General features: G+C 37.7%; 1 protein-coding gene across 2 annotated transcripts in view; it reads left to right on the top strand.

Moving 5' to 3' along the window:
- The window catches only part of LOC116911684 (contactin-associated protein like 5-4), a 465842-nt gene that overhangs the window by 176835 nt on the left and 274376 nt on the right, over positions 1 to 14631 (top strand). For both annotated transcript variants that reach the window (XM_032915638.1, XM_032915639.1), the window contains exon 3: positions 14419 to 14612. In XM_032915638.1, coding sequence (XP_032771529.1) covers positions 14419 to 14612 — 194 coding nt within the window. The remainder of the gene's footprint in view (positions 1 to 14418; positions 14613 to 14631) is intronic.

Here is a 14631-nt window from a genome sequence, read left to right as displayed (position 1 = left end):
TTTCTTGGCAATACTAATTATTAATTTCACAGAAGTCTTTGGGATTTTCTTTACATTTTGATTCATTTCACTATGACAAATGGGACTAGAAAGGAAGAATCAAAATTCATTAGTGTGGCTAGCCTCGTATGTTGAAGAACACCGAGGACCCCATAATGGTAGTCACATCATGCATGCTTGCTGAATGAAAACTCCAGGCTCCCAGATGAGCCGGCTGAAGCCCATGATTTCCATTTAATGCACTTCAAATAAGTTCAGGACTGGGGATGTAGGTCACTTGGTGAAACACTTAAAATAGGTACAAAGGGTATTGGTCATTTCCCAGCACAGAATAAAGGAAATGTGGTAGTGTGCCTGTGAAACACCCTATTCTAGAATATTACTGAAACTTCATAGTTTTGAATGACTAAGGAGCTTGGGATAATATTAAAGTTTACCAAGATTATGAACTATGAAATACATGATAAATGTTAGTCCTCTTTTTTTAATCATGAAATCAATATTAAAAATATGTCTTTGTGTTCCTCCCTTTTCTCCTCCTGTTTTCTATTCCTTTACTCTTTTCTTCTTTCAGATCTTTTCCTTTCATTTCCTTCTTTTCTTTGTCTTTTTGACTAACAATTTTATTCTTCTGCTCAGAGCAGCCTTGAACTAATATATGCTCCTGCTTTGGCCTCTTGACTGCTGAGAATACGAGCCTGAACACAATCCCCAGATGTGAGACACCTCCTAAGCAGACCTCCATAAATGCAGTTATCAATATCCTGCGGGATCTATGCAGTCATAACTGCCTGAGTGGACTAGTTGATAGTATCTAATTTAAACATGTGACCTAACGATAAAATGAGAGAAAAAATGGATTATTAAACACTATCATTTGTATAGATGTTGGCACTTTCTATTTGTCATGATCAGTAAGAAAACAGAGAAAGTTCTGAGCCTCTTAAACACACAGAGCTGTGAAAATCATCCTTACTTCCCTCCTCTGGAGAACATACAGCCTTGTGTATTAGTATTAATCATGTGGCTACACCAAAACATCTCAGAGTAGTAGCAATGAAATAATTTGTTACAGCAAGAATATCTGCTATAATATTTCATTGTGTGTGTATATGCCCCCTCCTGTGTGTGCATGTGTGTGTGTGTGCATGTATGTCTGTGTGTGTGTGCATGTGTGTGCATGCGCATGCACCTGCATACTCATGCCTGAATCCTGGAGACAAGAACCTAGGCTCTCATGCATGCCAGTCAAATACTAGTCTGTGTACATATGTTCTACTTGTCTGCAGAAGCCATAATAGAACATGGGATACATGGATCTGAATCTACAGGTGTTGTGGGCTCCCCGATGTAGGGGAGGAATCCACTTTGAGTCCTCCACAAGAGGATTATGTGAGTCATCTTTACAGACTTATCCGATGTGATTTCATCTTTTTAAAAATCTCCTTGTGTATTTGGTGAAGTTCCCACTTAGTTTTTCTCTAGAGCTTTGTTAGTCCTTAAACTTGAACTATGGCATAAAGATTATCCTGTAGTATACATGCTCCATGATACAATAATCAGGTGTATGGTTCATCCAAGATTTTCCCAGCCTTAGGGGTCTTTGCTCATCCAAGATCTTATTTTATATGTAGGAGAATGTTCTACAAAGAGGAGCAGGTACCTTGTTGAATATTGCAGGTATAGGCATATGTGAGCATAATGTTATTAAATTTAGACACATTATATAGTATAATACTCATAGAAGGGCCTCTCATGTGTGTAGTTGTATGTAAGTTCATGTATGTGTATAAGTGTGTGTCAAAGGAAAACATCATGTGTCATCTTCAGGCTCCATTTACCTTACTACTACTACTACTACTACTACTACTACTATTACTACTACTGAAACTACTACTACTAATAATAATAATAATACAACTATTACTACTATAACTACTAATACATCTTCTACTAATTGATATTATCATCATTAGTAATAGTAGTATTATATGATGAGATATTATAAATCAATGTTATTACTATTATGAAGATGATTATTATTATTTTGAGGTAGGATATATCAATGGCCTGAAGACACCAAAGGCCTAAGCTGAGGTACAAACTGACTAGCTTATCTAGGTAGGTATGTTTTCTGAACTATCTACAAAATACCTATTTAATAGCCTGATGCTACAACTTAACTTAGCTCTTTAGAAATCTCTTTTTCTCTTTGTCATTCTACCTAGGACATCTACCTTTCTTTTAAGCTTTTCCAAACCCAAGAGAGATGCTTAGCTTTCCTTCCTAGAATACTATTTTATCTGTGTAATGCTAGCTGCTTTTCTGTTGTTCCTGTAAGGTCCCAGAAGAGCAAATCCCTATCTCTTAAACAGAGGATGAGCTCCTTCCATAAAATCTCTTCCAAGCCAAAAAGGAGGGTAGGAAGGAGGCATGGGGGAGGGAGTGGAAAGAAATAGAGAGGGAGGAAAAGAGGGAGGAAAAGGGAGAGAATAAAAGAGAGTGGAGGAGCTCTTTCAGAGGTCCAATGGCTATTCAAGAAGTCTCCTAAAATCTTTCATAAGCTAAAGCATTTCGGTCATGGGGGGAAGACTGCAAACCAAATAGTTAAGGGCTGACCCATTTCACCTTTATGCTGCTGGGGTAACTCAAGGCCAGATCACTGTGCCTCAAGTCATAGAGAAAAGAACTCTCACAAGGAACTTGTTTTTAAACAGGCAGGAACTCCTCTCTGCAATCATAACAGAAAAAAAATGCAGCAACTGTTCTTTCTTCACTATTCTTATCTATGGAAGCTTTTAGAGACCAACCTAAACTATCTCATCAGAAAACATCTAACCCATCCTGGCCCAAGAGGAAACTGCCTAGTGCCTCTGGATACAGGAATATAGGAGGAGTCAGCTGCAGGAAGGAGCAGTCCAGGTCTGTGCCCGGAACTGAACCAAACCAGTCAACAGATCCTTGCACCCAAATCCTGGCAGAGGCGGGGGGGGGTAGCTGGACCCTCAGAAGTGCAGACACTCCTAAGAAATCAGGGGAAACTACTCTCTGTCCACACTCCCAACCCAAGAGGAAAACACCTAAGGTCATCTGTGCACTCTGGTCACAGGGATCTAGGAGAAATAGTGGTAGGACCCTTTCAGTTCCTGCCCTCCCCAAGAGCTGAAAAACTGCCGCCAGGAGTGACTACATGCCTGAGAGCAGAACAGTCTCTTCCCTGAACCTGCTGAAAGAAAATAGGAAAACAGGTCTACAGGAATACTGACAGTCCTATAGGAGGGTCAAGCCACAATCAGAAACAGCAAGAGAAGCTAATACCAGAGACAACCTTATGGCAAGATGCAAGCACAAGAACTCAAGCAAAAGAAATCAAGACTACTTGGCATCATCATAGCCAGTTCTCCCACGACAGCAAACATAGGATATCCAACCACACTGGAAAAAGCAATATTTAGATTTAAAATAACACTTTATTATGATGATGGAGGACTTTAAGAAGATCATAAGTAACTAGTTTAAGGAAGTACAGGACAACACAAGTAAACAAGTAGAAACCCTTAAAGAGGAAACACAAAAATCACTTAAGAATTACAGGAAAACACAATGAAATGGAAGAAATTGAACAAAACTATCCAGGACTTAAAAATGGAAACATAATTAATAAAGAAAGCACAAAGGGAGACAACCCTGGGGAAAAAAAAACCTAGGGAAGAGATCAGGAGTCATAGATATAAGCACCACCACCAGAACAGAAGAGATAGAAGAAAAAAATCTCAGGAGCAGAAGATACCATAGAAAACATTGACACAACTGTCAAAGAAAATGTAAAATGCAAAAAGATCCTAAACTAAAACATCCAGGAAATCCAGGACAAAATGAGAAGATCAAACCCAAGAATAAAAGGTAGAGAAGAAAGTGAAGATTCCAAAATTAAAGGGACAGTAAATATCTTCAACAAAATTACAGAAGAAAACTTCCCTAACCTAAAGAAAGTGATACCCATATGTATATACGTGAAGCCTACAGAACTCCAAATAGATTAGACCAGAAAAAAATTTCTCCCTTCACATGATAATCAAAACACCAAATGCACAAAACAAAAAAAAGAATATTAAAAACAGTAAGGGGGAAAGGTCAAGTAACATATAAAGGCAGAACTATAAGAATTATACCAGAGACTATGAAAGCCAAAAATCCTGGGTATATGTCATACAAACCTTAAGAGAACAGAAATGCCAACCCAGGCTACTATATCCAGCAAAACTCTCAATTAACATAGAGGGAGAAACCAAGATATTCCATGACAAAACCAAAGTTACCCAATATCTTTCAACAAATCCAGCCCTACAGAGGTTAATAGACGGAAAAGTCCAACACAAGGAGAGAAAAAACAAGAAAGGAATCTCCTTACAATGAAACCAAAAGAAGAGACACACACAAATATAATTCCACCTCTAAATATAAAAATAATAGGAAGTAACAATCACTATACCTTAATATATATCAATAGCAATGGATTCAATTCCCCAATAAAAAGACATAGACTAAAAGACTGGATAAGTAAAGAGGACCCAGCAGTTTGCTGTATACATGAAACACATCTCCGAGACAAAGACAGACACTACCTCAGAGTAAAAGGCTTGAAAACCATTTTCCAACAAATGGTCCAAAGAAGCAAGCTGGAGAAGCCATTATAATATCGAATAAAATCTACTTTCAACCAAAAGTCATCAAAAAAAGATAAGGAAGGGCACTTCATATTCATCAAAGGAAAAATCCACGAAGATGAACTCTCAATACTAAATATCTATGCTCCAAATAGAAGGAAACCTACATTCATAAAAGAAGCTTTATTAAAGCTCAAATCATAAATTGCACCTCACACAATAATAGTAGGAGATTTCAATTTTCCACTCTCATCAATGGACAGACAATGGAAACAGAAACTAAAGAAAGACATAGAGAAACAGGTCATAAAAACAGAAATTAAACAGAGATGTAGACAAACTAAGAGAAGTCATGAACCAAATGGACTTAACAGATATTTATAGAACATTCCATCCTGAAACAAAAGATTATACATGCTTCTCAGCATCTCATAGTATTTTCTCCAAAATTGTCCATGCACTTGGTCACAAAACAGACCTCAACAGATACAGGAAGATAGAAATAATCCCATGCATCCTATCAGATCAGTACAGACTAAGGCTGGTCTTCAATAACAATAATAACAAAAGAATACCAACATATACATGGAAGTCTAACAATGCTTTACTCAATAATATCTTGGTCAAGAAAGAAATAAAGAAAGAAATTAAAGACTTCTTAGAATATAATGAAAATGAAAGTACAACATACCCAAACTTATGGGACACAATAAAAGCAGTACTAAGAGGAAAACTCATAGTTCTGAGTGCCTGAGAAAAGAAACAGGAGAAAGCATATATCAGCAGTTTGACTGCACACTTAAAAGCTTTAGAACAAAAAGAAGTAAATACACAAGATGAGTAGAAGGCAGGAAATAACCAAACTCAGTGCAGAAAAAAATCATGTAGAAACAAAAAGGCTACATAAACAATCAATAAAATCAACAGCTTATTCTTTGAAAAAAATCAACAAGATACATAAACCCTTAGCCAGACTAACCAGAGGGCACAGAGATTGTGTCAAAATTAACAAAATCAGAAAGGAAAAGGGAGACATAACAGCAGAATCTGAGGAAATTCAAAAAATCATCAGATCCAATTAAAAACACCTATATTCAACAAAACATGAAAATCTGGAGGAAATGGACAATTCTCTAGACAGATACCAGGTACCAAAGTTAAATCAGGAACAGATAAATAATCTAAACAAACCCAAACTCCTAAAGAAATCGATGTAGTTATTTAAAGTCTCCCAACCAAAAGGAGCCCAGGACCAGATGTGTTTAGTACAGAATTCTAACAGAACTAAATAGAAGACCTCATACCAATATTGTCCAAATTATTCCACAAAATAGAAACAGATGGAGCACTACAAAATTCTTCCTATGAAGCCACAATTACTCTTGTACCTAAACCACACAATGACCCAACAAAGAAAGAGAACTTCAGAGCAATTTCTCTTATGAATATTAACACAAAAATACACAATAAAATTCCTGCAAACTGAATCCAAGAATACATCAAAACGATCATCCACAATGATCAAGTAGGCTTTATCCCAGGCATGCAGGGATAGTTCAATATACAGAAATCCATCAACACAATGCACTGTATAAAAGAAAAAATTCAAAGATAAAACAGCATCATCATTTCATCATATGCTGAGAAAGCATTTAACAAAATTCAATACTCCTTCATGATAAAAGTCCAGGAAATAACAGGAATTCAAGACCCATATCTAAACATAGTAAAAACAATATAAAGCAAACCTGTAGCTAACATCAATTTAAATGAAGAGAAACTTGAATCAATCCCACTAAAATCAGGGACTAGACAAGGCTGCCCACTCTCTCCCTACTTATTCAATATAGTTTTCTATGTCCTAGCCCAAGCAATCAGACAACAAAAGGAGGTCAATGGGATACAAATTGGAAAGGAAGAAGTCAAAATATCTCTATTTGTCAATGAAATGAAAGTATACTTAAGTCACCGCAGAAGTTCAACCAGAGAACTACTAAGCCTGATTAAAAAAAACTTCAGCAAAGTTACTGGGTATAAAATTAACTCAAGCAAATCAGTAGCCTTCCTCTACTCAAAGGATAAATAAGCTGAAAAAGTAAGTAGGGAAATGACACTTTTCATAATAGTCCCAAATAATAAAAAATACCTCTGTGTTACATTAGCCAAGCAAAGGAAAGATCTATAGGAAAAGAACTTAAAGTCTTTGATGAAAGAACTTGAAGATCTTAGAAGAGGGAAAGACCTCCCATGATCATGAATTGCCAGGATTAAAAAATATTAAAAATGGACATTTTGCCAAAAGCAATCTACAGATTCAATGCAATCCCCATTAAAATTCCAACTCAATTCTTCATAGAATTAGACAGTGCGATTTGCAAATTCATTTGGAATAACAAAAAGCCCAGGATAGCTAAAACTTTTTCAACAATAAAAGAACTTCTGGGGAAATCACCATCCCTGACCTCAAGCAGTATTACAGAGCAATATTGGTTTAAAAAAAAAAGTGTATGGTATTGGTACAAAGACAGACAGATAGACCAGTGGAATAGAATTGAAGACAAAATGAATCCATACTCCTATGGTCACTTGATATTTGACAATGGAGCTAAAATGATCCAATGGAAAAAAGAGAGCATTTTCAACAAATGATTCAACTGGAGGCAAGCATATAGAAGAATTCAAATCGATCCACTCTTAATGCCCTGTAAGAAGCTTAAGTCCATGTGGATCAAGGACCTCCACATCAAATCAGATACACTCAAACTAATAGAAGAAAGTGGGAAAGCATCTCAAGCACATGGGCACTGGAGAAATTTTCGTGAACAGAACACCAATGGCTTATGCTCTAAGATCAAGAATCGACAAATGGGACATCATAAAACTGCAAAGCTTCTGTAAGGCAAAAGACACTGTCATTAGGACAAAATGGCAACCAACAGATTGGGAAAATATCTTTACCAATCCTACATCAGATAGAGGGCTAATATCCAAAATATACAAAGAACTCAAGAAGTTAGACTCCAGAGAGCCAAATTTTATTAAAAATTGGGTACAGAGATAAGCAAAGAATTCATAGCTGAGGAATATCAAATGTCCAAGAAACACTTAAAAAAAATTCAACATTTTTAGTCATTAGGGAAATGAAAATTAAAACAGTCCTGAGATTCCACCTCACACCTCACACCTCACACCTCACACCTCACACCTCACACCTCACACCTCACACCACACCTCACACCTCAAATGTCAGAATGACTAAGATAAAACCTCAAGTGACAGCAGATGCTGTCTAGGACATGGAGATAGAGGCACTCCTCCCTTATTGGCGGTATTACAAATTTATACAACCTCTGTGGAAATCAGACAATTGTGCATTGCAGTCCTGAGGACCCATCTATACATCTTCTGGGCATATACCCAAAAGATGCTCCAACATACAGCAAAGACACATGTTCCACTATGTTCATAGCAGTCTTATTTATAATAACCAGAATCTGGAAAGAACCCAGATGCCATCCAAAAGAGGAATGGATAAAGAAAGTGTGGTACATCTACACAGCTATCAAAAGAATGACTTCATGAAATTCATAGGCAAATGGAATGAACTAGAAAATATCATCCTGAGTGAGGTAACCCAATCACAGGAAAACACACATGGTATGTACTCACTGATAAATGGATATTAGTCCAAAAGCTCAAATTACCCAAGATGTAATCCACAGACCACATGAAACCCAAGAAGGATGACCAAAATGTGGATGCTTCACTCCTTAAAAAAGGGAACAAAAATATCCATAGGAGGGAATAAGGAGGCAGAGTTTAGAGCAGAGACTAAAGGAATGGCCATTCAGAGCCTGCCCCACATGTGGCACATATATTTACAGCCATAAAAACTAGATAAGATGGATGAAACTAAGAAGTGCATGCTGAGAGGAACTGGATATAGATCTCTCCTGAGAGACACAGCCAGAACATGTCAAACAGAGGGGAATGCTAGTGTCAAACCACTGACCTGAGACTAGGACCCCCATTACAAGAATTAGAGAAAGGATCGAAAGTGCTGAAGGGGCTTGCAACCCCATAAGAACAACAATGCCAATCAACCAGAGCTTCCAGGGACTAAACCACTACGCAAAGGCTATACATGGACTGACCCATGGCTCCAGCTTCATATGTAGCAAAGGATGGCCTTTCTGGGCACAAATGGAATGAGAAGCCATTGGTCCTGCCAAGGTTGGACCCCCAGTGTAGGGGATTGTCAGGGGGTTGAGGGGTAAGACGTGGTGAATGGGGAAGGGAATACTCTTCCAGAAGGGGGAGGGGAGGGTTTAGGGGGCTAATGGACAGGAAAGTGGGAAAGGAAATAGCATTTGAAATGTAAATAAGAAATACCCAATTAAAAAAAGAGACAGAGAAGAAAAAGTAAATCAATTTCCTTCCAGGACACAAAAAAAAGAAAGAAAACATCTAAATGCATCTGACATATGTAATTTATTTAAGCTTTTATATTTTGCTAACAAGTAGCAATATTTCTTTGTTTGATACTCAAGTATTCTAAAACAAGCAAAATCTTCTAAAACTTAACAAGTTGGCTTGCCTGTGAGTTTTAGTGACCTACCTGTATCCTCCTTCCTAAAGCTGGAATAGCAGCTAAGCACCACTATGCTCCACTTGTTATTATGGATCCTGGCATTTGAACCCAGGTATTCATGTTTGTAAGACAAGTGATTTACTGCTTGAGTTATTCCACCAGCTTCAAGACCTCCATGCATTTACTTATTACGATGCTTTATTCACTAAGTAGACGTGCCTAAAGTAATTTTGAATCTTGGATTATAGGATCACCAAATGTTTCATAAGTGAGGCTGCAGATTGTCCTCTCTGCTAGCTCCTCCTTCTCTCATGAGAAAGTGTTTGCTGTTTATAGGTCTTCTGCATAGTATATGTGTAGACTCATGTCTGGGAAACCTGTTCCTTTTAGTATTTATTTTAGGAATTATAGAATAGCCAAAAGCTGGAAGAATAGCTCAGATTTTTAAAGTTCAGGTATGTAATTGAGGATCAAGTAACAACAACTTGTGTTTGGTTCTTCTCTGTTTTATTTGCATACATAATCATTCACTAACCTCAGTATTCACTGACCTTGCTAGTACAGCTTGCCAGGTTGCTTCGGGATTCCCTTGCCTCCACTTCCTGTGCACTGAGATTACAACTATAATGAAATCTATGTCGGGGATTAACATTAGAACTGGGATGTAAACTCAGGTCCTGCATGCACAGCAAGTACTTTAACTAATGAGCCATCACCCTAGAACCTATTTTTCTATTTTAATATAATTTTTATCTCACATGTAAATATTAGTAAAATAGAATAATTCTAAAGCACAGCAAGAAGTCTAGCTGGGGACTGTTGGCAATTCAAGGCAAATTATGAAGGCTTGAATGTCTTCATTTCAAACTAATGAACATCACTCAAAAGGTCCAAAGTCCTACATTATTCTATAGAAAGCTTATTGTTTATATAGTTATTTATTATACAGATATTCTAAAATAAAATCCTCAATGTAAAAACCACAAGTATACAAATCTACCTGTCTTTAACTACTCGGAAAAATAATATCACACATTCATTTTCTATCAACATTTAGTGTTCTTGAGGTGACCCTGCTCAGAATCACTTTGAAATTTTACCTTTTAAGGGCAGCAAAGTATCTGAAAGGAACGGCAGGAGAGATATAGCAAAATGAATGGTTCCAGAATTAGTTTGTATTTCCTGGGAAATAATTCTTGCACCTCTTTCAGTTCTTAGGATTTAGCAGAGAGGTAGGAGCAGTGGTTGAGATTTTTGAGTGTGATGAGGAATACAGTAGAAATAGCAAACATTTTACTGAGGCCGAAATCTCAGGAGACTCCAATGTTCTTCACATGACTATTATCAGTTACTGGATTTGTTTTTCTCTATTATTGGTTGAAAAATACACACAGGCTTATAATGAGTTCTGATCAAACATAGCTATTTTCTACTTCCCTCCAACTCCTCTTCTATGCCCCTTACTACTTAGTCCTTTCACCTACATTTATCCTTATATTTTCTGCTACTTTTGTTGTTGGGAATGCATTTTCTTCAATCCACTGAATTTATTTTGTAACTTAGTGTTCTCTGTATGAACATGACTACCATGTATACATAGAATCCCAGGAGCTACATCCCTGAAAAATTCTGGTTCTCCCTTTCTTGGAAGCCTTCAGTGGTTCCTCAGCTAGAAATGGCATTTCATGACTCTCATTTCCTGTCTATGCTGAGATTTTATCTGTCTTGGACATGTCTTACACACAGAGCCATAACCACCGTGAGTTCATATGTGAATGGTCTTGCCTGGCAAACACTATTTCATTACAGATAATCACTACCTTTAGCTCTTAAGTCTTCCTTGCATCCTCTTCCATAATGATGCCAGAGTCAAGGGGACTCTGCTATATAAGAATACAACTGGCCCATTTAGAGATGACCACTCCATTCTCTGTTGTCTACATGCTGAACAGTTGTGTTCTATTAATCTCTGCTATAAAAAGAAGTTTCTCTGATGATGGTTCATAAACGTACTGGTTTATAGGCATAAGGATAAGATCTTAGAGGGTATTTTGTTACTAGGTTCACTTAGAAATATAATGGTGTTAGGTCCTCCCATAGGGTACATGACGAAGGCAGTCATCGGTTCTTGCCCTTGTTAAGGATAGCAGTTGGGAATTATGTCCTCTAGAGTAGAACGAGAGCAGAACATGAAGCCTAGCCATAGGGTTTCACAGTTAACAGAGTCAGGTTTGGGTTATGTCAGGTTGTGGAACAGGTCTTATGTCAAGTCAGAAAATTGTGTGTTACTCCAATGATATCTACACCACTACTATAACACAAGCATGGTTTGCCAAGGCTGTCATTATTGTAGCTCAAGTGACTCACAACTAACTAAGACTGATGACTAAATGTTTTCTCACTGGTTGTCTGTATAGCACTTTCCAACACTGTTGATGCTAGCCATAGGGATGGAGCTTCAAAATCAATACAAGCTTGTGTTCTCCATGTCTTTTTTCTCAAGTGTATGCTGTCTTCAAAAATAATCTCCTGCTTTCAAGAACTAGAGGGCACATAAGTAAATTAGCATTAGATTCTAAATTTTTAGGAAAATATGGAATCACACTGACAAAACTGATTAACAATTAATATATATGCAACTAATGCCTAGTACTGTCATATATATTTAAGAGTCTATACTGTGAAAGGAGATATTGCATCTCATTATAGATTAAAGTAAGTCAAACACTTCTTGTATACGTGTCCCTTTATATACTGTAGGAAGCTTCAGCACTAATGGGTTTTGATGTGGCATTTTCAAGGTCCGTCATGCCTCTCTATATTCCCTCCTCTACCCTTCCATCTTCTGCTCTGCTTAATAATTCCTGTTCCGTTATCACCAGTTCTCTTTTCATTGACCAGTATTCTAAATGTGTGTAAATATGTGTGTGTGTAAATATGTGTGTGTGTGTGTGTGCGTGTGTGCAAAACAACTTTCAAATTAGTTCACTCTCTTTACCATGTGGTTCTCAGGATTTAAATCAGGTGATAAGGCTTGAGAGTAAACCCTTTTCACTTTGAGTCATTTCCTCAGCTGGGTATTGGACACATTATTTTCCTGTACTCTCAAGGAGCTGGATTTCTCTCTGAAGCTTGGTAGTACTGCTGTTTAAACCTACTACATCTCTTTTTCAACTATGTCAGGAGATGGATGCTGTATCTTTCACAGAACATTGGGCAGGAAGTAAAAGAAGAATGAACACTGTAAATTCTAGTATATAATAGCTGAATTACAACGTGTATTGATTCTTATCCCTATTGTTGATTTGTTAAGTCTTACAAGTGCATGGGAGCTTCCCTCTGCATGATGGTACAGACATTTAGCATCTTTCCTAGCAATCATTGTGGTACCATCTAGACCTTATTTACTATATTTGTCATGAGAATGTGAAAACAGAAGGCAAAGAGGGCAACCAGAAATCTATTACAGATTTATTCTTGAGAACGTAGTCTTGTGGTCATAGCTGTAATACTATGGAAAGGTAAAAAAATTCAGTTGACTCTCCTCCAACACACACACACACACACACACACACACACACACACACACACACACACACACCATATACATATACATGTGCAAGTCTCTGACTGCAGTTGTAGTGGAGGGTATCAGTGTACTGTCATGCCTATGTTGTTTGTGTAGTACTGACCACTAAGTAGAATACATTTTAGAGTAGATGACAATCATGGGCTTTTCTCCATCCCAGTTTCAAATTTTATTTACTTTGTGGATATAAAAAGAAGACTGGAGAGGTGGGTATTAAGCAGTTCACCTATGTGTGAGGAACAGAGGAGGGAATGGTATATGCACAACTGCAGTACATGAAGTAACTTGATACATTTTAGGTGTCAAACAGGAAGACTGAGACAAACTGGTGCTGTAAGACAGTCCCCAAATCAACAGATGTTCTAAGATCAGTAAGGCTCCTGCCTTCCTTTTTCCAGCTGCAGTATCAATATATTTAGTCCCTTACAGTAAGGGACTGGGTACTGCAAAGCAGGATAGAGAAAGACACTGTGTCCAAGTAAATCTTCACTGGGGATTGGAATACAGAAAGTCGCTGTGCTAAAGCTGAGGCCTGAGTAAATGTACTTCCACTTTCTGGGAGGTAAAGGAGAGCATTACAAAACTAGCATGCAAGATTAAGGAAAGGTAAATCTGTTACTCTATCCATAGCAGCACTTTCCCCTCAAGTTCCCAGCAAAGGGAGAGCAAGATGGTTGATTTTCACCACACATCTGTTCATCTCATAAGACCCTCTGCAATATACCTCATCTCAGATTTCTGAAGTCTTGAAAATTCAGCAGTCAGGAAATATTTATACTGATTTATTTTTTCCTACTTGAGATGGAGACAAAAATTTAAACTATGAGTTTTCCAATTCCAAGAGAATGATCATCTACAGAGTTCAAATTTCATGAATAGTCATGTAACTGTTTCAAAGTCCTTGTGAGTCTTCACACAGTTCTTTTCACCTAAAATATACAAAGTTATTTCATATCTACTGCAGTTGTACAAATATCTTTCCCTTCTCCATTATGCACACATGTGTAATTGCAGAACTACCTACTATCTACCTTTCCAGGCAAGGCTATCATGGCCTCAGGTTTCAATTTAACTGTCTCTGTCTTAGAAAGGCCTTTCTGAGCACCTGCTAGGATATCCTGTCCCCTGTGCCAGCATTGTAATATCTAACTTTCTCCTGTGAAGATTCTTGAACTTTTTTACCCTTTTATTAAGCATTCTCCTCATGGAGACCCATGAATAAATGATGCCCAGGGAAGAATAAATTAATGTCTTCTTTCAGCTTTGTTTCACTAAGGTATGAGCTCCCTGGTAGGTTCATACTACAAATTTAGAGAGGAAGGAGTCATGAAAGAGAGAGGAATGGGAGAAGGGGGGAAGGAGGAAGAAGGGAGGAGGCACCATAAACACTGTCTTTTCCCTGAACCTAGATCCCTGGGATACAGAATAGAAAATTGATTCTGAAAGTCCGAGGAGTTTAATTTCAGAGGCAGGAACTATGGCTTAAATGAACATAGTTCCATTGAGCTTTGACCCAGAAAATAGTGACTTTCTAAGGCATTATTACAAGTTGCTCCTTCATTCTGTTCCAGGATCTGGTGGTTGGTCCCCAGCAGTTTCCAATGCCCATCAGTGGCTTCAGATTGACCTGGGAAACAGAGTGGAGATTACAGCGGTGGCTACACAGGGAAGATATGGGAGCTCTGACTGGGTGACAAGCTATCGCCTGATGTTCAGTGATACTGGGCACAACTGGCAACAGTACAAGCAAGAAGACAGCATCTGGGTAGGAAATATTTTCCTCT

This window comes from Rattus rattus, chromosome 10 (assembly GCF_011064425.1).
Source record: "Rattus rattus isolate New Zealand chromosome 10, Rrattus_CSIRO_v1, whole genome shotgun sequence".
Taxonomy (NCBI): Eukaryota; Metazoa; Chordata; class Mammalia; order Rodentia; family Muridae; genus Rattus; species Rattus rattus.
This window is presented reverse-complemented; position numbering and strand designations above follow the sequence as displayed.